Raw genomic sequence first — 25,868 nt, 5'->3', positions numbered from 1 at the left:
TACTGGGAGCAGCAGAGCATCCCATAGCTTTGGTGCAAACTCAAAAATGCACAATCTGAGTACATGGTGCTGCCTGCTGTGATTAAATACTGGGAAGCTTGAATTTGGATCAATTCAGATCAAATATTGATTTTTTTTTTCTGTCTCTCACATTCAAACAACAGCATGAATTGCAAATGTGGTGGGATAAAAATTCTATTTACTGCCTTATTGAATTTTCTAATCCAAGTAGACAAAACACATAAGGGCAGTTTATACAGGGACCCAAATGACACAAAGGCAGGAAACCATTTGTTTTATTTTCTTTCTTTCTTTTTTTTAAAAAGTGTATTTCTTTAGAATTATTATGTAATTGGCTTGGTTATACTCCAAAACATCTGCATGAAAGCCTTTCAAATGAAGCTCCAGGAGATATATTTCTACAGGCCGAAAAAGAAAAACATACCAACACTTCTGCTCCAAACAGTGGTAGTTCAAGGTGTTATTGATTTAATGTTTAGATGATAAACACAGGTACATGGATGCTTTCTTAGCCCTTTGAATATAATCACAAGAATTTCATCCAAATCCTTTCATCCTCCAAAAAAAAAAAAAAAAAACAGCAATCAGCACACTATCTCTACGTCAGGGCTGTTAAGAAACACTGGGATGTCTAGAAAAATAAAAAGGAAGTAATGTCATGTTAAATCTTTACATCTGAACTTTAGACCGTGGTCTGTCTGCCGAAGAGGTCGAGGGTCACGGCAGAGAGGAAGACTGGGATGCTCTTCTGGTGATGCAGATGAAGAGCCACCATCTCTCCCAAAGATTTGGAAAACTCGGTTTCCATTAGCTGCATGTTTCCATTGGAGCCCTGAATCAAAAGACAGAACACATTATCAAAGTTAGACCTCGGTTTTTTCACCACATCCATTTCCACATAAAACTTTCAAAGTGAAGCCAGATCACTAAAAGTTATTCTTGTCTACAGGGAATTGTTAAATGTGTATCCGTGTGTGTTGTGTGTACACAATCACAGCAGGGTGAGGGTGTCTAAATCTGCGTGGATTAATTAAAAGGAATGAGGAGCAGCTCAGGGCGATGGAGTGAAGGAGAAAAGGATGAGGGAAACGGGATAAAGTAATTAAAGCAATGCAAGGAGGGAGAACGTTAGCGAGGAGCAGAGTCCCATGACATACTGGGATGATATTGAGACATCTAAAAAATGTCCTGTTTCAATGTGCGTCAGAGATGCACATCTTTTATATGACAAAACGGTGGGCCAGGGGAAAACACTAAAGAATGCAATTTAGCAAGAAATCCAAAACCAGAACTGGAAGAGAATGAATTAAAAAATTAGCCAAAAAAGCATTAATTCTACACCTTATTTCTCCACATAAACCGTCGTAGTGCCACCTCCTCCCTGTAAATCTTCACCCCTTAAGTGTGACTGTGAGCAAAATAGTAGTTGGAAAAATATTTTTTACAAATAGCTTAGTGTTATCATTTGAAAAATGACCAGCATTCAGCATCAGGACTTCGAAAGGTAGAACTCAGCTATGCACCGTCACAAATCTCTTATGGATGAGAGGCTAGGATTCCTGAACTAATGACATTTGCTAGCTCACTGCACAATGCTTAAGTGGGTGTGGAAATGTGGTGTAAAAAGTGCTTAAGAGGCACAGGCAGAAGAACTCTGTTTTCAGTTTGCAAATTGTACTAAATTGAACTAACACTAGTTCACAGGCAAAAACAGCAAGAGAGAAGATTCACTTCAGAGGACTTCATCTGGTAGAATTTTAATTACATGCTAGCTAAGGTGATTAATTTCAAATGAAGCATATTCGCTCATTACATACAGTTTTAACAAATCCCCTCTTGTTGAGAAAGAAAATTAAATATACATCAATTTATTACACTGATGTTCAGCTAATGTTTCTATTTCTACTTTTATTCTTGATAAAAAAAAAAAAAGAATTTGTGAAACACTTTAGACTAACGTACAGAACTGTGGCTTTGCCACTGACACCGAATGACAAACGGAGATGTTAGCAGAGGTGTGGATTTAAGTCTGGATAGCGCTGGTCATGAATGCATGCTTTAAACATTTCAAGAGCAATAAGCAATAAGAAAGCATTTTTAAGGTCTATTTTATATATATATATATATATATATATATACACTGCTCATAAAAATAAAGGGTCTACTTAAAAAACACATTTTTAGATCCTGATGAATCAAATATTTCAGTTGAAAATCTTTATTCATTACATAGTGGAATGTGTTGAGAACAAAACAACATAAGAATGATGAATGGAAATGAAAATTATTAACCCATAGAGGTCTGGATTCAGAATTATAATTAAAAATAAACGTGGAAAGATCAGATCACAGACTGACAACGTCTGTGGAAATTCCTCAAGACAATTCAAAATGAGGTTCAGAAGTGTGTGTGGCCTCCATGTGCCTGTATGCACTCTCAACAACATCCCAACAATGGCTTTTCACCTAAAGGGATCTCCTCCCAGACCTGGACCAAGGCATCAGTAAACCCCATGAAAGTCTGTAGTGCGACGTAACAGCTGTGCATAGAAGGAGACTTGATGTTCCAGCGTTGCTCAGTTTGATTCAGGTCTGGTGAGTCAGGTCAGTCCATGGCATCAATACCTTCATCCTGCAGGAACTGCTGACACTCTCCAGCCACATGAGGTCAAGCATTGTCATGCATCAGAAGGAACCCAGTTCCCACTGCAGAAGCATATGGTCTGACAATAGGTCCAAGGATCTCACCCCGAGGATCTCATACCTAATGGCAGTCAGGGTACCTCTGGTTAGCACATGGAGGTCTCTGCAGATCTCCAAGGATATGTCTCCCTAGGGCCCAGACCATCACTGACCCACTACCGAACTGGTCATACTCGAGGATTCTGCGGACAGCAGAACGTTCTCCACACCGTCTCCAGACTCTCTCACGTCTGTCATGTGTGCTTAATGTGAACCTGCTCTTATCAGTAAAGAGCACAGGGTGCTAATGGTAAATCTGCTAATCCTAATGTTCTCTGGCAAATGCCAATCAGGCTGCACAGTGTTGGGCTGTGAGCACAGGCCTCACTTGTGGACGTCAAACCTTCATGAAGTCTCTTTCTGACAGTTTGAGCAGGGTCTCTATCAGTGCTCCTTGTGTTTCTCCTTGCACAGAGGAAGAGATAGTGGTCCTGCTGCTGGGTTATTGTCCTCCTACGACCCCTCCACGTCTCCTGCTCTTGACACTGCGCTGGGAGACACAGCAAACCTTCTTCCCACAGCGCAAATTGATGTGCCATCCTGGATGAGCTGCACTACCTGAGCAACTTCTTTGTGTTGCAGACACCGCCTCATGTTATCTCTAGCGGCAAATTCAAACGTGACCAAAAATCAGCTAGAAAGGATGAAGACAGGATATGGTCTGTGGCCACCACCTGTAGGACAATTCCTCTCTAGCGGTTGTCTTGCTAATGGCCTCTCATTTCCACCTGTTGTCCGTTCCATTTGTACAACAGGAGGTGAAATTCACTCACAATCAGTGTTACTAGACAGATTGATATCCCAGAAGTGTGACTGACTTTGAGTTACATGATAATGGTTATTTGTTCCCTTTTTCTTTTTTTTTTAGTTTGTGTGTTTGTCTTTTTTAAATTGTACATTTAAGTTGATGCAGACAGGCAATTAAGAGGTGAGAGGATGACATGGAACAAAAGTCTTGAGCTGGATTTGTTGCGGTAATGTAGTAAGCACCTTACACTAACACCCACGTGTGGCAATATTTTCTAAAATTAAAATGTTAACTGCAACTATTAAACAAATAATGTACTTAACAGAATACTGACAGAGTTCCAGTATGAGAACACCTTAAATCCAGCCATTCATGTAAACCAGAATCAGATCCGGGATATAAAGGTGAGCCACCACAACAAAAATTATAGAAGCATTTCTGTTAATAAGCTCAGTACGTCATTTAGCTGTATCTTAAAACACATTAGCCATACAATCCCACCCTGCAATACTCAGCAGTTTGCGCTTGCAGTGCAAGAACTTCCACTTTTAAATTGGTCGCGGTAGATAACAATACATGCTCTAGCTGGGGCTCCATGCCTGGAAAATGTAACCATGATGTGATAGTAGCCATGTAGCCCCCCAAAAAAAGAAAAAATAAAAAGTCACAAATGAATTGAACGAACTGGAAACATTGGTTACAAACTGTAACCCCGGATTCTATAAATACTGGAGCAGTCATTTAAAGCTATAGCTAGTGGGTTCATCCCTCTGGCGAATACGCAGCACTTAAAACTTTAGTCCACACCCACATACTGGGTGGGCTCCACCTTGGCCTCAGGGATAAATTCGACTGAGACTGGACAATCGGCTCACAAAAACAGCTTTTCTTGTAGCCATTTTAGGAGCCAGTGAGGCCCATGACTTTGCCTATATTCTTAGAATCTGGGGCTACAGTTTGTAACCAACGTTCTATGGTTAGTGGGATAAAGATGAGGCAGGGTGCAGTCTATGTCTCATTGGGTCTGTTCAGTACCACAACCTACTTGCAATAACCTAGAAAATATCCAGGTCCAGCCACTGCGTCATGCATAATTAGAAATGCACAATGTCATCGGTATCGGCCGATATCGGCTGCAAAATTAAAAATCAGATATCGGCCATTCCACTGATTTACTTAACCAATAAAATAACAGGCACTGGGGGAACATAATCCATTCTGTTTTAAGTAGGATACCATGCATATATCTTGTTTTGTTTTAAAAAAAAGTTATAATTTGATATGTACATGATAGAAGATGAAATATTTGTCTTATTTTGAACAAGGAGTGAATATTAGATGATTTGCTCTTGATGGTGCTGAGAACAAAGTGTGAGCTCTGAGGAGATCAGGCCTTCGCTGTTGCTGGTCCCAGATTGTAGAATGATCTGCCTCTGCATATGAGACAGGCATCCTGATTTTAAGTCTCTTCTTACAACTCACATGTTTTCCTTGGCTTTTTTCCACTCTTAAGATTTTGACATTTTCCTTCTGTTTTTATATTTTATCATGTCCTATTTATTCGATTTTATTGTTTTAATTGATTTTCTTTGTGCTTTTAGTCTTCTACAGAGCACTTTGGCCCACCGTGGTTGTTTTTATAGTGCTTTATAAATAAAGTTGGATTGGATTTTCAGCTTTTTATTTACATCTGCATTTGAAAAAAAGGCCAACATGACATCCATCGGTTATCATCCAAATGACATGTAAAATATTGGCCTATTGCACATCGGCCAAAAATCCAATATTGTCAGCTCTGTCTTGACAACTTTCAATTTTTTCATCTTTCTGCTGACTCTGTGGATCTACCTCCTTGACATCCTGAGTGTGTTTTCTCCCCTGTGTGGCTGGTTGAGAGCTATACCGTATCCTCCGGCTTGCTACTCCCACCACAGGTGCACAAACAAGCAAGCACAAAGCTCTAGAGACTGCTGGGACGTTGGGAACATGGAACACATACATCAGAGAACCACTATGACAAGTTACCAAGGAGATCTCTGAGTCTGAAATACTTTCTGAAATACTTTAATGTTGAAATCTGTCCTCAGAACAGGCTGTGTGTGTATGAGTGGGTGTGTGCAAGACTCTGTGGACTATTTGATGAAAGCCTACGGGAGCTGTGCTAACTGTGAGAACCCCCATTGTCAGCTAGAACGAAAAACTAAGATAACAGTCTCATTGTCTGCAACATTTCTCCCACACAATATTTGATTTCAAGTGGGCAGATGTGTATGTAAACACACAGGTGACTCAAAAAGGCTACTCACATTTTCATGTGATTACAGACATAAAACTGAGGCAGTGATGCACCACGTCTGTGATTTAGAAAAACAGACATAACCTGCATTACAATTGCAGGAACCTATTATTTGGAACCAAAAAAAAGGTCCTCACCTCGGCCCCCGTCATTCCCACAGCAGGAATAAGCGCCAAACTTTACGAGGAGAATTTTCACTCTCTCAATGGCCCCACGCTTCAGAAGCGAAGCATGAACGTTTGAGGTGGGGCTTGCAGCACTGGACATGTCTGATTGATTTGAGATTTTATAGTTTATAGAATAATTTTAAGTTGTACATCAGGAATGTTTGTTTCTTGTAATCAGTCAAACTCATTTTGAGAGCTCCAAAACAAATGAGGAAACAGAGCTCATACTGAGACAAGAAAGCTGTTAAAACAGTTATCTCTCATTATTTCAAGAAACTTATGCTTTAATGGACAATTAAAAAGAGCACAAACGCTGTAGAAATGTGTAACATTAACAAATTTTAAGTAAATAGAGCTGATGAGCAGTTCCTTGAGTTCCTTCTGGGACGTGGGACACAGTAGAGAAGACAACGTGCAGCGTGACCTGTCGGGGGGGTCAGATGAGCTCCAGAATTAGAACTAAAGCTCCAATTGTAACAACAGAGCGGTGCAATTAATGCACTTAAAAGTCAATCTGATCTTTTTGCAGCAGACCCAAATAAGACACAAATGAAAACAGCCAAAAACTCCATGGAAGTGTGTAACATGGACAGAGTTTGTCTTCATGGTTTTATTGTAGGCTCAGCAAGCAATGCCAAGACTTCTGTGAGCAAGGCAGGGTGAAGCCACACGCTTCAGCTGACCTAATTTGCCTAATCTTCTCCAAAACTCATACCTCAGTGGAACAAATGCAGGGCTGAAATCATCTTTTAGCTTCTGGAAAAACAGCCCTGGGCAGTTACGTTGTGGGTGTTGTTGGCCAGAATGCGACTATAAGAGCAATTTCATTTTAAAACAAGTACCTAGTACAAGGACTGAAGTATCCACTTATGTCAGCAGATTTACTTTTGAATAAATACTTCATACAGTACATCTGACCACAGTAACACTATAATAAAACTTTAAATTTGAAGGAAACTAAGGCTTTCAAGTAAGCTTACACTGCTTTTAAATGATTTAAATATTGAATTATTTTTAATTATTTATATGTAGTTAAGGTTTGGTGTTCTGAAAAGAGGTAGATTTTAAACACTTCAAATCCTGTTATAGTTGAACTAAAAAAGAACTTGGTCTTTAGGCTGAGGACTGAGGCTTTCCACACTTATTTATAAGCACTGGAAAAACGTAGGGTTATAAAACAATCAGCAGCCACAGATTCAGTTTGTTTGGTCATTTCTGGACCAAGAGCTAACAGCTACGCTACCAGCTCTAACAAGCTGAATTTAGGCACATTGGTTCCTTGAGCTGAATGTCACAATCAGTGCACCAACTTGTTCACAATGACAGTGCCTTGATGCTACTACTCTGACACAAACCTTTACTAATGAGGACCGAACACGAAGTGCAGCTAAGCTGAAGGGAATGTCACAAGGTCATCAACCGATTTGTGTATTTGCGATACAAGATATTGCAAATGGAACCGACTAACAGGGAAGGACGTATTGAACAAATTTCAAAATTAACGTTAATGGATAACTGACTTAATTAATGAAAAAATATTGTTCTGCTAATATTTGGTAAAACATGTTACACTACAGTTCAGAACAATGCGATGGGTCACTAACACTTGTTATCACTATTAAAGACAAACCATGACGAGTTCAATTTTTTTTTGTAAGTTTGTGTTTAAACTAGAAGCATGTTCAAAACAAGTTCCACTGAAACAACTTCAGCAAAATAAACTTTTTCAAAAACAAAGCTTTAACAAAAGATTTATTTTTCACATATCGTTTTCTTTGTGTGAGGAAACGTCAAAAATTAATAAAAGGTCAGGATAGACTTCAGCTTTATTCAAATACTGACCTTATCAATGCTAATTTGCATATTCACATCCTAAAAAATGTTTTAAACAATATCTGACCTTTACAAAAACAACAAGTTTCTGTTTAGATTTGAAGAAGATGAACAGAAACTTAATGTGACCTTACTGTGACCTTACAAAAACATGCATAGTGACATTAAGGAAATACCAGTACTACAGGTTTCCTCCAACACTGACATAAACTGTATGCAACATGAAAAGAGACAAAATTGAGGGAAAACCTCCAAGTTTGATACAAAATCGGAGGTAAAAATCTAATAAAATAAACTTATTCTAAAATTCTAGGGACAGACTTCAATAATGCAGAGGAGATGTGTTATCCCATTCATCTTTTCATTGTCTATCCAATTAAAGGAAATCAATACTTTCTGACTTAAGATGCAGGGCGGGCCTTTATACTGACCTCATCCAACCAAGGAGCTGCATACTGTCTGAATGACAATCATGCTCCTCTTTCAATGCAAACGGGGTCAAAATAAAAGGTGTAAACCGTACAACAATGAATGCATGAAAGCGTCTGTTGGTATGATAAAGCAAACAGGTTACAACACTAAATGCTGCAGAAATTTAGTTTGAGTGACACACTCCTGATGTTATGAAAAGGGAAACTGACATGCTGTGAGGACTTTATACTTTAGATTTACTATCCAATCACGTGCGTGTAGGAAATACTGCCACTCACCGTGAGTCTTTCAGTCACTTTCACAGCATGAGTGAAAGAAGCAAAAAGGAACAATAATGGAAAAACAAGCGGAGTGAGAATAACTTTGCTCCTTCACTTTCATAGACTTGTGAAACCACTGATTTTATACATCTCATGTCTAAAACAACTCAAGTTTTGGCCAATGTAAATTAATATTGCACATAATTGTAACTAAATGCAATTCTAAGCACATTTTATACATTTTTTTTCTTATCCCCACTTCAATTAAAATCATTATGTAAGTTATGGTGCTACAAATTAAAATCCCTTAAAACAAAGAAATTTAAATTTAAATTTAAAGAGAAACTTCTGCTTTTGCAATGTCTTTTCATATTCTTGGTAGACTCAAAGCAAACTTTCTTCTTTACTTAGTGATGGTCTTCCTACTTCTATTTGATAAGGCTTTTACATAGTTGAACATTTAGGAGACAAGTAATGTTGGTAGGAAGATAATGAAGAAACACCTTTTTTCTTTTTCTGGTCTTTGTGGACACGGATGGCTTCATCACACTGGTTATTGCAACTGAGCTGTGCGCGGATGTGAAAGATGGCTCTATATTAAGGTGATGACATGCAGTTCACAGATCAGTCAACCTCTGTCTCTGCGATCCAGCACTAATGAGGAAACTTTTCTTCATCTCTCACACTTCAGCTCTTTATTTCCATTAACTGCACAGAGCACCATGATATTGTTCACCTCATAGGTTTTAAAAAAAATGTAATAAATTTTATTTTTAAATTATTTTTTGTTTTCAACTTAGTCTGTTTGAACATTTCATCTTCCCCTGACTCTGAGCCCTTCAGTCCAGACACACAACTCAAAAGCACAAGCAAACAACTGTCCAACTAAAAGCATTTTCATCAGTGATGTGCAGTTCCACCGGATGGCAATGCTGCTGATTGGCGGTGGTGGGGAAACAGAAGGCAAATTAACTGAATAATCAGAAATATGCAGATGAATAGCTTTCAATTTAAATGCAGATTTTGGCATTTTTCTAAATTTCACAGCAGGATGTCAGCGAGAGAAAGAGGGGAGAAGTGATAAATGGCAAAGAGGTTCCTCCAATATAATTAAATCAGCAGCAAATGTATCCATATTTATATTCTAATCAGCTTTTTGCTTACTGATCTTACAGCGTTGTTCATGTATGAGCAATAAATGATGACTACAAACTAGTTTGTCAGTGGTATGATAAACACCTTAATTAAGCAACTGATTAACCTGATTCTTAGCAGCATAAATACATACAACATAGGGGGCATTTGTAGTCGTTACCAGCCTGAAACACTAAAACATAACACAGATTTAGATATTACAAGATTTCAAATTTGTTTTTCTTTTGATTCCCATTCCCTTTAATTTTCTGATTATTTTGATGAACCTAAAGCAATTCAAAATGTGTGTTTATACGTTATTTTTTTTTTGGTTTGTTTTGTTCTTTGCTTTTTCACACTTGGGAATTAATGTATGACATGGAGTAAAATGAACATTGTTCACCTCCTATAAAGTGTGACTAAGCACTTATTAAATCAGCATGTTGGAGCTGAGAGAACGACATTAGTCGGAATCCTTGTAAAGTTAAGAGTTAAAGTTTTAATGAAGAAATTCAACCACTGGAATGGACTCTTTACTTTTCATTTACAAGCAATATATTGCAAGTGAGGAGGAGACGGAGTATTTATATGTAGTGTAAAACAAAAGGATAAAAAAAAAAAAAGCTATAATGAAAGACCGAACATTTGACAGTTTCTATTTTAAAGAGCCCTGAACAACTGACAAATTTTACCTTCAACAATAACAAATACTGTAAATAAAACATGTAAGATGGTTGAAGGGTTTTTACTTTGAATACAGACTTTATCAGAAAATGAATGCTCAAACAATCTTTTTATTAACCCGACATTTTAGAGCCTTGCAACTAATCCTGTTACTTTACCTCTTAAAGCATACATGCAAATAAAGTTTTATTTGTAAAAGAAAACACTGGACTGTGGATTAAATTAATATTTGTTTGAGTGAAACATCCTTTCCTCCCTTATAACATGTATGTGTGATACTGCCCATTTAAATAGCATTTTAATAAATAGAAATAGAATTATAATAGTTTTGTTTTTGGTTTCATTTTAAATGTCATTAAACATGCTCCTGTTTTCACCACACAAATTGTTATCGGGTAAAAACTGTCACATCAGCATTTAAAGCGCCTGCATGAGATTTTCTTCGAAGTTTAGCTTCTCTCACTCGGAGCAGACAGACAGATCTCTCCTCCGCAAACCAGAAAACTGTCGTGCGCACACGCGCATTGTTGTTTCAGGAGAGATGGGAAAGAAGCATGGAGTATGCAGCTGGTTAGCTAGCTAGCAGCGATGTTTATGAGCATAAAGAGATGGAAGCTGAATGTGAAATGTCAATTTTAAGCAATAATTTGCTTCAGAAATGACCATAATGACGAGGAGACTGATTGTTCAGCGATGATCCCGATGATCATTAAGTTCTTCGTACATTTTTCCCCTTTCAGACACTCTTATTATTAAATAAGAGGTAATGTTAAACCAGATATTTCTGTATGTTTTACAGGGGGTTGACTCAACAATTTCCATTGTGTGCTCCCAGTCTGCTCTCTGGTAGGAGTGTAGTTCACGTGTGCACGCAACGCAGCACAGCACGTAGAGACATGACATGATGTAATTACAAGTTAACATGAGAAAAAGATAAAAACCAGGCTGTTTAGTTTTTATAATGAAAGGACAAAATAAAAACCTGTTCTAGAAGAAAGGGAACCTGAAGATTACTTCTGTTGTGATCTGAAGCAAAACAGAAATAATAAATAATAAAATAATATTTTAAGAAAAAATAATTGAAAGAAGAATGAAAGAAGAAATATCAGATATCGATGGTTTTATTTTCTATAATTACTCAAACAAACTTCTAGGGGTGGCAGGAGTTGCTGTTGGGGGGGTTGGGCCGCCCCCCTCATATAATGGTTGGGGAAACAATGGTTTCAGTGCAGGTCCCTGCTTCAAAATATAACGTTTGTTGAAAGGGCAAAATTGCAACCAAGTTAAATTCAGCAGAGTTTACTTGAATCCTGGTGTCTTTATATGCATGATAATGTTGAATTAATCATTAACACTGTGTTTTAGAGGAGATTTCAAAACATCTAGATGTACATTGTGCATTGGGATATGGCCAAAAAATATATCAGTTATAGGCCAAATCAGCCCTACTTCAAAGTGTAAACAATAAAGCATGCTAGTTGAGAAAATATTAAATTATATTGTTTTGTTTTGGGGTTTTTATTTGTGAAAGAGCCATTTGAAAAAGAGTGGTAAAAATTTGTAAAAACCACAGTTAAAACTTTGGAATATTTGAAATGTCTGATAAATGCTGCAGAAGGGGAAGCTAATCAGCTTTTGTTATCATTCTGCATAGCAGCCAGTTTACAACATGAATTTTAAAATGATGATGGAACAGTTTTAATTATAGTTAACCCAGCTGTACACCACATGTCTGATTTTTTAGTGTACAAAACTAATTATAAAAAGTTGAGGTTCTGAGTTAAATGTAAACGTAAGTTTCCCTGATTTCCTTCCAAAGCATGATTTTAAATGCACCTTTGGTAATAGAGTGTGAATGATTTTCTGACCAGGTTTCTTCCTGTGATGGGCAACAAGCTGTGTGTACCACCTCTAACCCAGTATCAGATGGGAAAGGCTGTTAACCCTTGTGACCCTGAACAGCATAAAGTGTGTATAGATGGTGGTTGGATAGATTTTTACATTTATTCCTTGGGTTTTTTTTTTTTGAAAGAAAGTAATGCCTATGGCAGGGATCCACAACTCCGGTCCTCAAGGCTGACTATCCTGCAGACTTTTGATGTTTCCCACTGCCACACACCTAACTAAAACTAACCTCTCACTAGCAGACTTGTGCACAACTTGTGAGAGATCCATTTAGTTTGAATCGGGTGTATTCCAGCAGTGAAACTTCTAATACCTGCAGGATAGTGGGCTTTGAGAGCCAGGATTGAGGATCACTGACCTATAGGACTGTACTTTTTACCAGTTTTTGCACTTTAAACCTTGTACTTTATCTAAAGTTTACTACAGCTGGTTTATACTTTACTTTTTCTGCATGTGCTTGTTATGTATTGTCTGTTACCTTGCCAAGAGACAAAAGACGAAAATTAGAAGTAATGCTTACTCTGCGCACATTTACATTTTATTTATATATGTGTGTGTGTGTGTATATATATATGTATGTGTATGTATATATATTTATATATGTATGTGTATGTATATATATATATATGTGTATGTATGTATATATATATATATATATATATACACACACACACACATATATATTTGTTTATTAATGTGCAATATGTTCCCTTAAAAATAAATCTAATATATAAAGAACAAACAGGAAGTACATGTCTTTCTGGAACACAACAGTACAGAGTAGAGCTGGGTTTAAAAAAAACAAAAACAAAAAAAAAATTACGATTTGATTTGAATCGGTTCAAATTGAACTAATCCAATATTGATTAAAAAAAATTGGGAAACTATTCTTTTTAAATGTCTTCTTTTATAGTGACAACAAGGATCCTACTCTCACGTGACGTGATGCATGGCAAGATCTTAGCATAGCTTTTCCTGTGTCGCTTGCATCCAAAATCAGCTTCTCTTGCAGAGATAATGCCAAATACTGATTTTTTTTTCATTCACCATTGGTTTACACTCACAAGTAAACTATTTAGCAGCATACACATTAGCAGCTAATGCTAAGATCGTGGGCTCCACCATGTTGCAAAAACCACTGAATGTTTAGAAAACAACAGGAAATGACATCAGCATCCACGTACATACTCCAAAATAAATCCAATAATGGACTGGTAAATGTATACAACAAACTTTCAAATATCATATTTCAATAGTGCATGAAGCTGTTAGATCAGATGCAACAGAAACCAGGTAGTTTTTTCTTTTTTACCCTTTAGTCCACATACATAAAACTAATCCTTCAGCAGATGATAGGTGAACAAAAGAAGTGCTCCTGGGGGATCATTTATGCCAGGGCATATCATATGGTCTAACTGAAGCACAGTTTCTGTACATTCACAGTAGGACCACAGAAAAAGCTTTTCTGTACAAGCTGTGTACCAGTTTGAGATATCACAACTAATTGGCAGGTTTGTAGTTGTCTGCAGAGACTAAGCGCATGACCACTATGAAGATGACATTTACATGCTACAGCAAACTGTAATGCTCTGGCAAGTCTGCAACGTATGACACACCTATGAATTTAAGCCCCATTTTCATTTTCATCAGTTCTTTTCAGCCAATACTTTTTTTAAGACATCATTAATGAGTGAATCGCTGAACAGCTTTGCTTGGTTAAGGAATATCCATGTGCAGTTGTGAGTTTATCATGTTACCATGGAGACGGAGGACATATGTTCAGAACATTGACCAGAGGAGCTAGTGACACCAACAAGTGTGGGCAAGCAAACACACACAGTGAAACACCCTGAGGGCAAGCAGAACAGAAAGCTGTCAGGAGAAATCAGAGTCAACATGCCCTTCTTTCTCAGGGATTTTAACTCCATCATTTCTCTCTGAAGGTTTGAGTATATAAATTCAGATCCACTTAAAAGGACATTAATTTATTGTCTTATGTATTCAAATCAATCTTAATGTTTACAGCTTATTAGTACTTTGCTTATGTTTATCTTCATTGCATGTTTATCTTAAGTCCCAGTAAACCGTATTTACCCACCTGCCCTTACCTTTACATTTTAGATTTTTGTCATTGCCCTGCCTTAAACACAGGAACAACGGCACATGCATGTGCAAAAACACAAAGAAGTATCAGATGCATTACAGGAATGCAAGACTCTGTGATATTCTTATATAAAAAATACTACATATCATCTGCTGGTACTGGAATCTTTTCCCGATACCTTCCGTTCCCATTGCAACAACCATGGGAGGAGCTAAACACAGCCATATTTCTAAATGATTTTCCAACTACTTCTTTCCAAGGCATCTCTTGTCAAACAACATTAAAACAACATTAAAACAACAAATTTAAAACTTAATTGTTTGCGCCTGTTTCAATCAGTTGAGAAGCCAAAGGTGGAAGCAGTTGAGTAAGGTCAAGTACAAATAAAACAAGTTATTTATGTTTGGTTCATAGTGGTTATGGTCTAAGAAACAAACACCCACAGCCCATAGACCTGCGTAACAGTAGCACATCCTTATTTATCGTTACTGATCTGTGTTACACCACAGAGAACACAGGAGATCAATCATGACAAGAAGGGAGTGTATAAAGCAATAAAATATTGATCAATGATTCTTTCATGGCAGTTAAGTTCTACGCCACACAAACGCACACACACGCTTAAAACAAACAACAACCTGTAGAAATTCATAACAGTAACAGATGAAGCTTTGCTCCATTGACTGCTCTTTGACTAGCGAGGACTGTCAGGGAAAAGAGGCAGACCTCAAAAGACTTCACCTTTCTTATATTATCCTGTACCCTCATTGAAAATGCAGGGGACCCAGTAGAAATAACTCTCTTTAAACAAAAGAATGTTAAATTCTTCATAATGTTGGTTGAAATTAGCATTTCTCCACAAACTCACATACAATGGCTGAACAAAAGACCACTGTCGATTGTAATTCATATACTGTAGCTCCTCTGACAGGCTATAAAAAGACTGTATTAAAGAAAATATGCAACAAATGGCAGATCCTCTGTAGGGGTGTAAAGTTTGATCAGGATATGACATATCAATGCACTGGATAACAATTTACTGTTTGCTGATCTCATGAGTCCTATTACAATCCAATTTTGATTTGATTCACTTCAGGAACTTGTAATCGATATGAAATGAATAAATGATTTATGACTATACAGTGTTGGATAAAAAATAGCTTGACCTTTTTGGGAGGAGCGCGGGGCACGCCCCTAATAAAGGAAGGGAAAACACTAATTTATCTTATATTGATTAAGGCATTAGTTTACATTTATATCAATTCACAAAAAGCAACTACAACATCAAAACATTATTTTATTTGTGAATTTAGACATTTAAATGAAAATTAAACATTAAAACAGGAAACAGTGTAAACCTTACTCCTCTTTAGAGTCTCAAACAAAACATTTTTATAACTTAATTATAAGGTGGTACAGTCAGATTTGATCATAGATACCACACCTTTGGATATCAGCATTGTCCTCTTCAAATTAAAAAAATACATTTGGTTATTAGAGCAAAGCAAACATAAACATGTGTTTAAGTGCTTTTAAAAATAAGATTACTGTATCTATGTTTCAGTTTGGATTGATGCTCTTTGTTTATGATCTTTGCATTGATGTGTCATTTGTATTGTTACACCCTTACTTGTCTGACAGTCATTTTGTGAAGACTTATAGGCAATGATGGCTTGCAATGTGTTTTACACACACTCAAGCACATGCTCTTAGGAATACACACATTTGTGCAGTGTTAATCATTCCCAAGTGACTGATAAAACAGTGACAGATCATTAAAACATGACAGCGTTCATGAGCCTGACGTTATTAACCGTCTTCTTTCTTCACTCATTCCTACACACAAATTATTTTTCTTCTTCAAAATTGTACCTTGTCATAGCTCCTGCAATGTTGAGATATCATCTAGTATCCACCATTCTTTCATACATTTTTATTTCCCCTCTATCTCCTTTCTGGGGAGTCTTGACAGTTAATTGGGAGTGTGTTTTAATGAGCTGGCCCTGAGATTCTATCTTTTCCTTTCATTAAGAAGAGAAGACAGAGGAGAAAGTGTCAAGGAAGTGAGGGAAGAGTGCGAAAGAGCAAAGTAAGGGAAAGGAAAGACCAAAAGTATCTAGATGTTTTTACTCACTGCTGCAAAGCGCCCAGGTCTATGCATGTGTGTGTTTCTTTGTTAATGAGCTAATCAATATCAGAGGTGTGTAAGCCCAGCAGTGGGTCTGCCTAGAGAGATTACTGACAGAGATGCAAAACTTTAAAGACTTGTTTGTTTTTTAATTTGGAAGAGTCAACTGAAGTTACAAATCTCATCTGAGAAGCAGCCTTATATAACATAGTGCTGAATGATTGTAGATATAAATGAAAAAATCATTTGTCTAATCCCTTATGAATATATATCAATAAAACTGGACAACCATAAAACTATCTTTTCATTTCCATCCCTGACTCACATCATAATTACCATCACAGTTTCAAGGCCTTTATACAAATGACTTTTAAACCAGTACTGATGCACCTTCATTGATCTCATGTGTGAATGTGAGTTCAGGCCTCTGAGACTGAGGAGAAATGGTCTGTGTGAAAAATGGCATTGTGTAACATGACAGTGGAGCAGCGTAGAAGAACGCTTGTGTTGATGTTAACAATGCACCTCTGATCTGAAAAAGAAATCTGAGCTCCGCATTACAGAATTAGCTGTGCACTGCATTTGCGCATTCATTTGCTTATCATGAAGCATAAATCATAAAGTCCTCACGTATTTCTTTCTGAAAGTTTTCACTGGGAGTGGTGAATTGTATCTTCATTGTTCAGTAAATAATTTAAATTATTTCAAAATTAAATAATGTAACATCCAAACTGTATCACAACTAATCAGCTTAGCTTCCAGAGCTGTTCTTTATTTACAATTCCAAACTACTACTTTGAGAGTATACTAAAAGAGGTTTAGATATTTTAATGTAAATATTAATAAAAATAATTTTACTTTTTATCGTATCTACTTTTTTCTACAATGTAAAACATAGTACAACTTTGCCTTTAGATTCTCAGATTCTCTGGTTTGCTGATTATTTGGCGTAGTTTGAGGGAACTACTCAATTTGTTTTACAGCATTACAAACCGGCTTTTGTATTTATGAAAATACAGTTTGAAGGTGTCATTAAGTAAACGAAGAAAAGCTTGGAATACAAATGAGACATTTTAGACAGTTCAGGGGAATAGTTTGCTTTGAGTGGGAAAAACTCCCCGTGGTGTGGACTTCATGCTCTGTAACTATGAAGACCTGAAACACCGAACTGGAGGGAAAAAACACAAAATTCTTACTAAGGGATCTTTAATACACATTATTTCACAATTTGTCTACTTCTCTGCTCTGAAAAGCAGATCACAAGCCATGTGCACTTTCACCAAAATATAAAAACAAATTTTCAACTAAGATATAAAATATTAAGGTTTGTAGCAAACCAATGTGATTGCCAAAACTTTATAAATTTTGCCAGTTGTCTATCATTTAATAGTAAACAGATTTTTACTTTTTAATTCACAAATGTAAATATGAAAGCAGTGACTCTTTAAAACTTGAGTAAAAGAAATATTAAAATTATTCGCTCACTCACACAGCTAGGGTGTTTGTCTCGCTGATTAGCAGAGCCTCATAAATATCTAATCAGTGATGCTAATCAGCCCTCGAACCTAGAGGTGAGATAAAAATATAAATTACATACACAGACACCTTTCTGCACACCATTTTTACTTCCTTTTTTACACGCATTTACATTTAGCATTAATTGACAGTTAACTAACAGTATTTCTCAACAAACTGTGTGTAACTAAGCAGTCTTTATATATAACTGGTTCTTGTTTTTACCACCATCAAAGAACCGTACAAACACTGTCAGCTCAGACATTAACAACCTTTGCTCTCCCACCACTCAATTTAAAATCTGCTGCTGAAATATTAAAAGTCAGGCTTATATATTCTATAAAACTGTAAAAAAAAAAAAAAATAGAATAAAAAACACAGCAACTTTGAGGCCCCAACATTAACTTCATCTGATTCCTTTAAGTTAAGTTTACGAATATATTCAAAAGTTCAAATTAAGTTTTTTCTTACCACCCAACATTTAGTGTATGGGTCAGATCCCAGGCTTCAAGAAAAACCTCTAAAGATTTTTGCTGTCTAGTCATCCTAGTATATGACTAGGCTAAACTAAAAAATTATGTTTTTGTCACATGTGCTACAAAGTATAATGTTATTACTAGTATGTAAACCTTAATCTGTTTAAATTTACTTCTCTTGTAGCAAATATTATTTAAATGTTGATGCTGTAATCTCTTATTGTTAACCTCCCAATCGTATGTTGGACTTTTTTTTCAGTGTTCAAGGAGTTTATCTCAAGTGTAATCAAAATCAGGTGTCCACCAAGATGTACTTTAATTGGATTAGATTAAAGTGGATTTTGAGTGTAGAGCAGACAACCAAATGCTAAAGGTGGTGCCAGAATAATAATCAGGGCATAAAAGCTAAAAGATTTAGCATTTAGGGACCATAAATGTCTGTAACAATTTAAAGACCCACTCTGGTGAAAATCATGTTTTTCATGTTGTTCACATGTCCATGTGGCACTTATCTGACGCTAGAGAACATATCTTGTGAAAAATTAGATCCAAATGGCTTTTCTGAGTATTTCTGCATTTAAATCATTGTGAACAAATGGCGGGCAGAAAAAGGCGAGCTCAGACAGACCCGCATTTACACGTCATAAACCCACAGGACCAGGCCACAAGCTCCTGCCCTGCCCTCTCTGACTCTGAGGACGAAGAGATGGCGGATCGACATGTATGTGCAGTAGCGGGTTGCAATATTACGATAAATGCTAATCACGTTAGCAGCGCTGACTCCGCTGACTCAGAGGCTAATTTATAATGAGGGCACAGGTTTTGTGGTTTTTGCCATAAACTTTATAATCACAATTCAAAGACCACTGAGAACAATTTAAATAGTTCCAAATAAGCATTGGACTGGGTCTTTAAGATAATTCATCCTTCAGTTCTCAAGATTTACTCTAAAGCAAAGCTAAACTTGTTGAGTGACAGCTGACTATTGTCACTTATCCTAAAACCATGTTACATGGATGGCTAAAAGCATCCGTTACAAGCACAACGGTACAATTTACCCAGGGGCCCACTGCAGGGTGGGGGCCCTTAAAAACCCTGGGAAAAAAAGCTGTGTGTTTTTTTTTTTGTATTTCATTTTAAAATTACTAGTTAATTAACAAATGTCACTTTGCCTGATTGAAGGTGCAGAGAGAATGAATGTTGCACTAATAATAATGATGGATATTCTTTTAGGGCCCTACCACCCATCTAAAATTGTGTAAAATGGTTTAGTCCACACCTGCACAGGTCTGTTCAACCAGTTACAGACAGTGCAGCCAGACAGCCAGAGAAGAAAGTCATGTATTTACAGAAAAAAGTAAAGTCTGGACAACAGAAAAAAGGAGGAAAAAAAAAAAAAAAAACACAAACACGATGCGAGGAGCAGCTTCTTTTTAATCTGATGGAGAAGAGATGTGAGCAGAACCTGAACACGCAGGTGTCAGTCTGAGCTGATAGCAGCAGCAGGTGTCTCTAGGCAACATGTTAGTATTCATTTAGGGACACAGATTGATTACGATCAGAAATTCATTGAAGTCGTTACGGACCTCACGATAAAAAACAGTTAAATTTGTATCGCAATTTTAGTCCTTTCCGAGGAATCAATCATGACAAATTTGGTATTAACTAAATTAATCCGATTAAATTCGATTCAAATACGAAACCGTTTCATTCAGTGGAGCCCTTCTAAATATTTTTAAAGTTCATACGTCACATAACGTGCTGATGTTAATAAATTTACAAAGAATAACGGATCCATTTAAACCCATAATACGACTCAGAAATTCCTTCAATGACGTAGTGAGTGAGTGTGTCATGTAAATTAGATAAATAGCATCAGATTCTTTACTGTTTGAGAAAAGAACGAAGTATAAACCTGTTTTAGAGGAAATGTGACTTTAAATAACATTGGATTTTTTTTTTAACTACGTGCATGGTGACATCACTATCTGTTGTTGAATGTGACTGCGCCCGCTAGCATTAGCTGCTAATATGAGTGCCGCAATCTTAGCATTAGTTGCTAATGTGAGCGGTAAAATGCTGCAAAATACTTTACATCATCATGTCCAGATGATCACTGAGGATGTGAGATAAATACCTACATGAGCTCATCTTAAGTTATTTAGTTTAAAATCAACTGCAGCTGATTCAAATGAAAGAATCTTAGTACCACTGACACCATTAGCTTTTATTCTTTTGTACGCTCTGCTATTAGCAGGTTTAGATAATCTTGTATCTATCTAGCTTGTATGGGGTCTGTCCTTGTGGCAAAGAGAGAAGCTATAAAGATGCACGTAAAGAAATGGAAATTGAAGGTTGTTCTGAAGGTAGTGAGGAGAGGAACAGGAAAACAGTGAGAGGCTGGTTCTGCCATATGAACCAGGAAATGGCCAGAGAAGCCATTAAGAGATTAAACCAAGATCGTTATTGTTTTTATTACCTTCTTATACCATGTGAAAGGTATGTATGAGAACCATCGATCAACTGCACATAGGCCCACGAAAAAAGTTTCAACACATGGCCCAGAAATTCCTGCTACGCCCCTGACTGAATAGGTAAAACACTGAGAAGAAAATCTATATTGAAACATTTCAATTACCAAACTAAACAACTGTTAAAGGGCTGAAAAATAAATATGAATAAAGGAAAAAAAAATAATTTGAATGACTGTGTGACACAGGGATGAATGCATGTTAAAAGTGTGAGTGGAGGACTGTTGCAGGTTAAACAGCTTATATCATAGGATGGGGATTTGGGTGCCTCTGCTCGAGGGAAATATTAGCAGGATTATCTGGCAACCCTGTTGCTGAGGTGAATAGCATTTAAATCCTATTTGTAAAGACTTCTATGCTTCTACTTCAAAATCCTCAATTTTCTCTACACTTAGTCTTAACTCATCCTACAATTAGACCATTTTATACTTGCAAAACCCAGATGTTAAACTAAAACAGAGGCATAAGAGGCATACTTTGAAAAGCATACACTATATTGTGTGTATACATACGAACATACATATATACATACACATATATATACATACACACATATATATATATATATATATATATATATATATATATATATACATACACGCACACACATATATATATATAAAATTTTATATCATATATATAATTTTTATTATTTGACAGCCCTAATATGTGTGTGTGTGTGTGTTTGTGTATGCATATGCATGTCTTTCTGTATGTGTGAGCATGGGCAGGGAATGTGAACATCATACTCTATTAGTACTACATGCTCCCTCTTCACCACAAACCCACCGTTGTGGCACCCTGAATACAGATACTGAAGGTATTTGCATGTATGTGTGTCTTTGTGTATCTGTATGCAAGTGAAAGAAGGTGGGGCAGTAAGAGGTGGTGTTTGGTGTCAAAGATATTGAGACTGAGATTAGAGAGAGTAAGTGTGCATTTGAGTGTGACAGCGCGCCATGGGGGCATTTCGACAGTGTGTGTGTTTTTATGGACACAGTCTGAGGTTAATAAATATTGACAGTGAATTATCTCCTCTGGCCAGGTCGCAGGTGGGCTCAATGGGGCGAATTGGACACACCAGCAAGAACAAAATACATGTTATCACACATACACGCACATTCTAATTCCTTTATTTAATATTTCTAGTAACGGTCAAGATGGTCCTTGAACAAGGTGCTAATGATCTGCCAATGAAGTTGATATTTACCTTGCTGGACAAGTTTCTCAATGGTTTCTGTTCTATCTAGAGGCTCCCTATCATAACACACCCAAGCACTAGCACAGCATTTAGCCACTGCTATGAACTCAGGTCTGGGTAAAAGAGAGAGTGGGAGAGATTTAAAAAAAAAAAAAAAAGATGTAAGAAAATTTCTAGTGGGCCAGGATGGCAAAATGAGAGGAAGAAGGACAAAGAGGTGAGTGTGGAGTGAACACAACAGGATGTGTTTTTGTTTTTTAAGTAACCGTACTTAAGAAAAGGATTTGCTCAAGAGCTAAGGGACAACCACAAATACAGTTTTTATTTAGCTTACTCAACGAGTGTACAGGGAACAGAGATCGATTAATGCAGCTCAGCCCCAGTGACACTATCAAGTCATCACTGTAGTCCACACATTACACTCCTCCTCTCACTCACGTTCAGAGCACACAGTAAATAGTCTCTGTTGGCATAATGTAATAGCCTCAATGCATGGATAAGCCATGCACCAAGCTAAGCATGGCTTAATGATGCATTAACATAGATGTGAGGGGTATAGTAGAAGAGAGAGAGAAAAAAAGGAGATGGGAAAGATGCAAGGTCCAATGTGCACTTCCTCAACAAGTGTGTAAGACCTCAATAAGATAGATATCAGCACATCAACACAGATGCTACAGTCTGTAGGACAGCGGCCCATTTTAACTTCACACTTCTGTTTAATGATCACAGTGCATATGCTTATGGAAACATTGCCAGTTGCTCTTAGCTATGCACATTCACATCTGAGCTCATTAAGCGTGCAGATGCAGATGGATGTAAAGCTACATCTCAACTTTTAAAGAGCTCCATCCAGATGTGTTTAAAGCAGGGCTGCTCGATTTTGGCAAAAATAATAATCAAGGTTACTTTGATTGAAATTGAGATCTTGATTATTTAACATAATTGTCATAACATAATTTAAATGCTCTGACTTATTATTATGTGTACGGCTTGACCACAGGTCTGTAGCAGTGGCCACGTTTTTCACAACACCCTCACGACGCTCATCATACAGGACAGGGAGACACATGACTAAAATGATGACGAGATGGGAAGAGACACAGTTCGTCCAACGTGTTGATGAGTTTCACTGTATTAACTGAGCACTGGTCTTTGGTGTGAAAAAAAAAAAAATTTTTGTTTATAACGTTTGTTATCTCTTTGTGTCTTTGGGAGCTGGTGGATTATTTAGTCGTGACTCTTCAGCCTAACTTGAGAGGTGCTGGCAACTCGCGTTGAATAAAACCAAAGCGATTGGGGCTGTGGGAGGAGTCTGCAGCAGAGCGCTGCAATGCTAGTGGCGCTTGATTTGCAACTAAAAACAGAGTAAAATGAGAAGGAGCAAAAAATGGGACAATTTCATTTTTATGATCGTTTAAAACACAGTTCATACTTGAGATTAAAATCGGATTAATCGCCCAGCCCTAGTTTAAAGACAAAATCAGAACTCTGAAAACACATATTGTCATTGACACAGAAGGAGCAATGCAGGGGGAAAATGCAATAACAAAATCTGACCAGATCATTTTTCAGGTAGAAATAAACCACCTCACCTCAATATTTAATCAACAACAAAATACCAGGAGCACAATTTCTAGCCAGAGGATGCCAGCACAATGAGAGCTGCCAAGTAAATTTGACTCTCAGGAATGACACATGTGTGCACCTCACAGAAAGTGGCACTGATGTGTGAGGCAAACAGCTCAAGTCAACATATTAGTATTTATTCCATCCTAACATCATTACTGATAAATGCTTTTGGAAATAAACAGTTGCGCCTATAAAGATACTAAACTGCTTTTTTATTTCAAAGGAAGGAATTAGTATTAAGGGATTATTTATCTGACATCTGTGTTTAAAAGACGTTTTTTTCCCTCATAAAGTTCTACGTCATATTCCCTCCTAAAATAAAATATACATTTCTGCAAGCTGATCTTTAATTGAATCTGCACATACCTTTTTGAAGAGCAAGGAGTCATCCATGTGCTCTGCATAGACTGAGGTGAGCCTGTATTGGTTCTCAGTAGTCATATCTATCTGGTAGCCAGTCAGGACGTAGCACACGGTGCGGAACTCTTGAATCTTTCTCTGAAACACCTCTTTCAGCCTCTGGTTCCTCAGTTCTGAGCTTTCCATCTGCTTACGTAAATCTGCAACACACACATTTTGGCAGCATTCATAAAATATTTTAATGCTAAAATGAAAATATACAGTAAGCATGATTGGTAATTATATTTTTGGAACATCACTGTAAAAACTGTGTGTAATGGGCAACTAAGACACTCCACATATAATATTTAGCCACATGTACATGACTTTCTCTCCATGGAGTTCCACAACTCCACATCCCAACTCACTAAGCTCATGCAGCATAGATGGGCAGGTCCATATCAAAAATACTCCCCCTGCAGCAGTCCATCTGCTCACTTTGGGTCTACAGCATACTATAGTGCAGAGTGAAGTTGTGACTAAAGCAGCGAGCTGCTTATCTTAGCTGGGAGAAGATGCAATAACGGAGGAGGGAAACAGGACGGGCTTCACTTTAATTTGTTGAAAATCAATTTGCAATAATTACTTTAATTTGGGCACTTCATCTGAAATGTCTGTGAAATGACAGTGCAAGGAGAAATTAGTTGATATGGAGGAAGTTATTTTCAATGGCATCTTCAATGAAAAAGTTAACAGGGAGATACATCAAGTCTGTGAAAGAAAATTATAAATTATAAGCTGTGAAAGACCAAAACAAGCATAGAGAACAGCTCCAGCACAAGAAGCAAACAGTTACTCTTTGTGGTTGTTACGGTTACTATTTGTATTCAACAACAATATTTTTGCCTTTAATTGTCCTCTAGGCATTCATGCAATATATTTCTTTTTTTTTTTAAGAGTTTAAGTATAAAACAGTTTTCATCATTTTTCTACAGTTGAATATTTGAGATGCAATGTGTAAAATTATCTCTGAACAGAGTCGAGTCTGCATGGTTTTAAGAAACAGGCCCACGAGCACGATTTAATGGTGTGGAGACCAATCTAGGTCCAATTTGCAGAAATGACAACATACAATAAGTTGAGCTAAATGAAATTTACAAGAGCAGAACATATTTTGTATAAGCCAAAATATAAACATGTTCAACATTTTATTTTTTTTGAATGAAGGATCTATAAAAAATTAAATAAAAATGTGTGGGAAGAAAGTAGAAGAATCAATCACTACCTGGAGAAACAAAAAAAAAAAAAAAAAAGAAAGAAAAACAATAACTTTCTATATAATTTTAAAATGATGTGCTATTAACAGTGCCACAGGGATTGACAGATTTAAACACAGACATTTCTTCAGGTCTGAAAGTGAAAATACTTGTACATGTTGTGTCAGGTCTGAAAGGGTTAATACAAGTGGTTGCGGGGACCTTTAAGTCTGAGAATAATATTTAACCGAAGGAAAATGAAAATGCATACTTAACACCTTTAAAAAGCTTTACCTCTGTTCATTTCTAATAGTCAAAAGCATTTCAGTTGCTTTAGTATGCATCTACAACCAGTGCTAGAAGCTCAGGCTCCCAACATTTTTGGGACTGATAATTATCTTCAATCATTATTCTTTGCTTCACACTTCTTAGCTTTATAAGCATTATTATGTCATTTTTTAAAAAAT

General features: G+C 36.9%; 1 protein-coding gene across 1 annotated transcript in view; it reads right to left on the bottom strand.

The window, feature by feature from the left end:
• Window positions 1–294: 294 nt before the first annotated feature.
• Window positions 295–25,868, bottom strand: part of mad1l1 (mitotic arrest deficient 1 like 1) — a 61,736-nt gene continuing 36,162 nt past the window's right edge. Inside the window, exons 17-18 of the mRNA XM_041983880.1 lie at window positions 24,173–24,366; window positions 295–853 (exon numbers count right to left, since the gene is read on the bottom strand). Coding sequence (XP_041839814.1) covers window positions 704–853; window positions 24,173–24,366 — 344 coding nt within the window. The 3' untranslated portion in view covers window positions 295–703. The remainder of the gene's footprint in view (window positions 854–24,172; window positions 24,367–25,868) is intronic.

The sequence above is a fragment of the Melanotaenia boesemani genome, chromosome 4 (assembly GCF_017639745.1).
Source record: "Melanotaenia boesemani isolate fMelBoe1 chromosome 4, fMelBoe1.pri, whole genome shotgun sequence".
NCBI classification, from domain to species: Eukaryota; Metazoa; Chordata; class Actinopteri; order Atheriniformes; family Melanotaeniidae; genus Melanotaenia; species Melanotaenia boesemani.
This window is presented reverse-complemented; position numbering and strand designations above follow the sequence as displayed.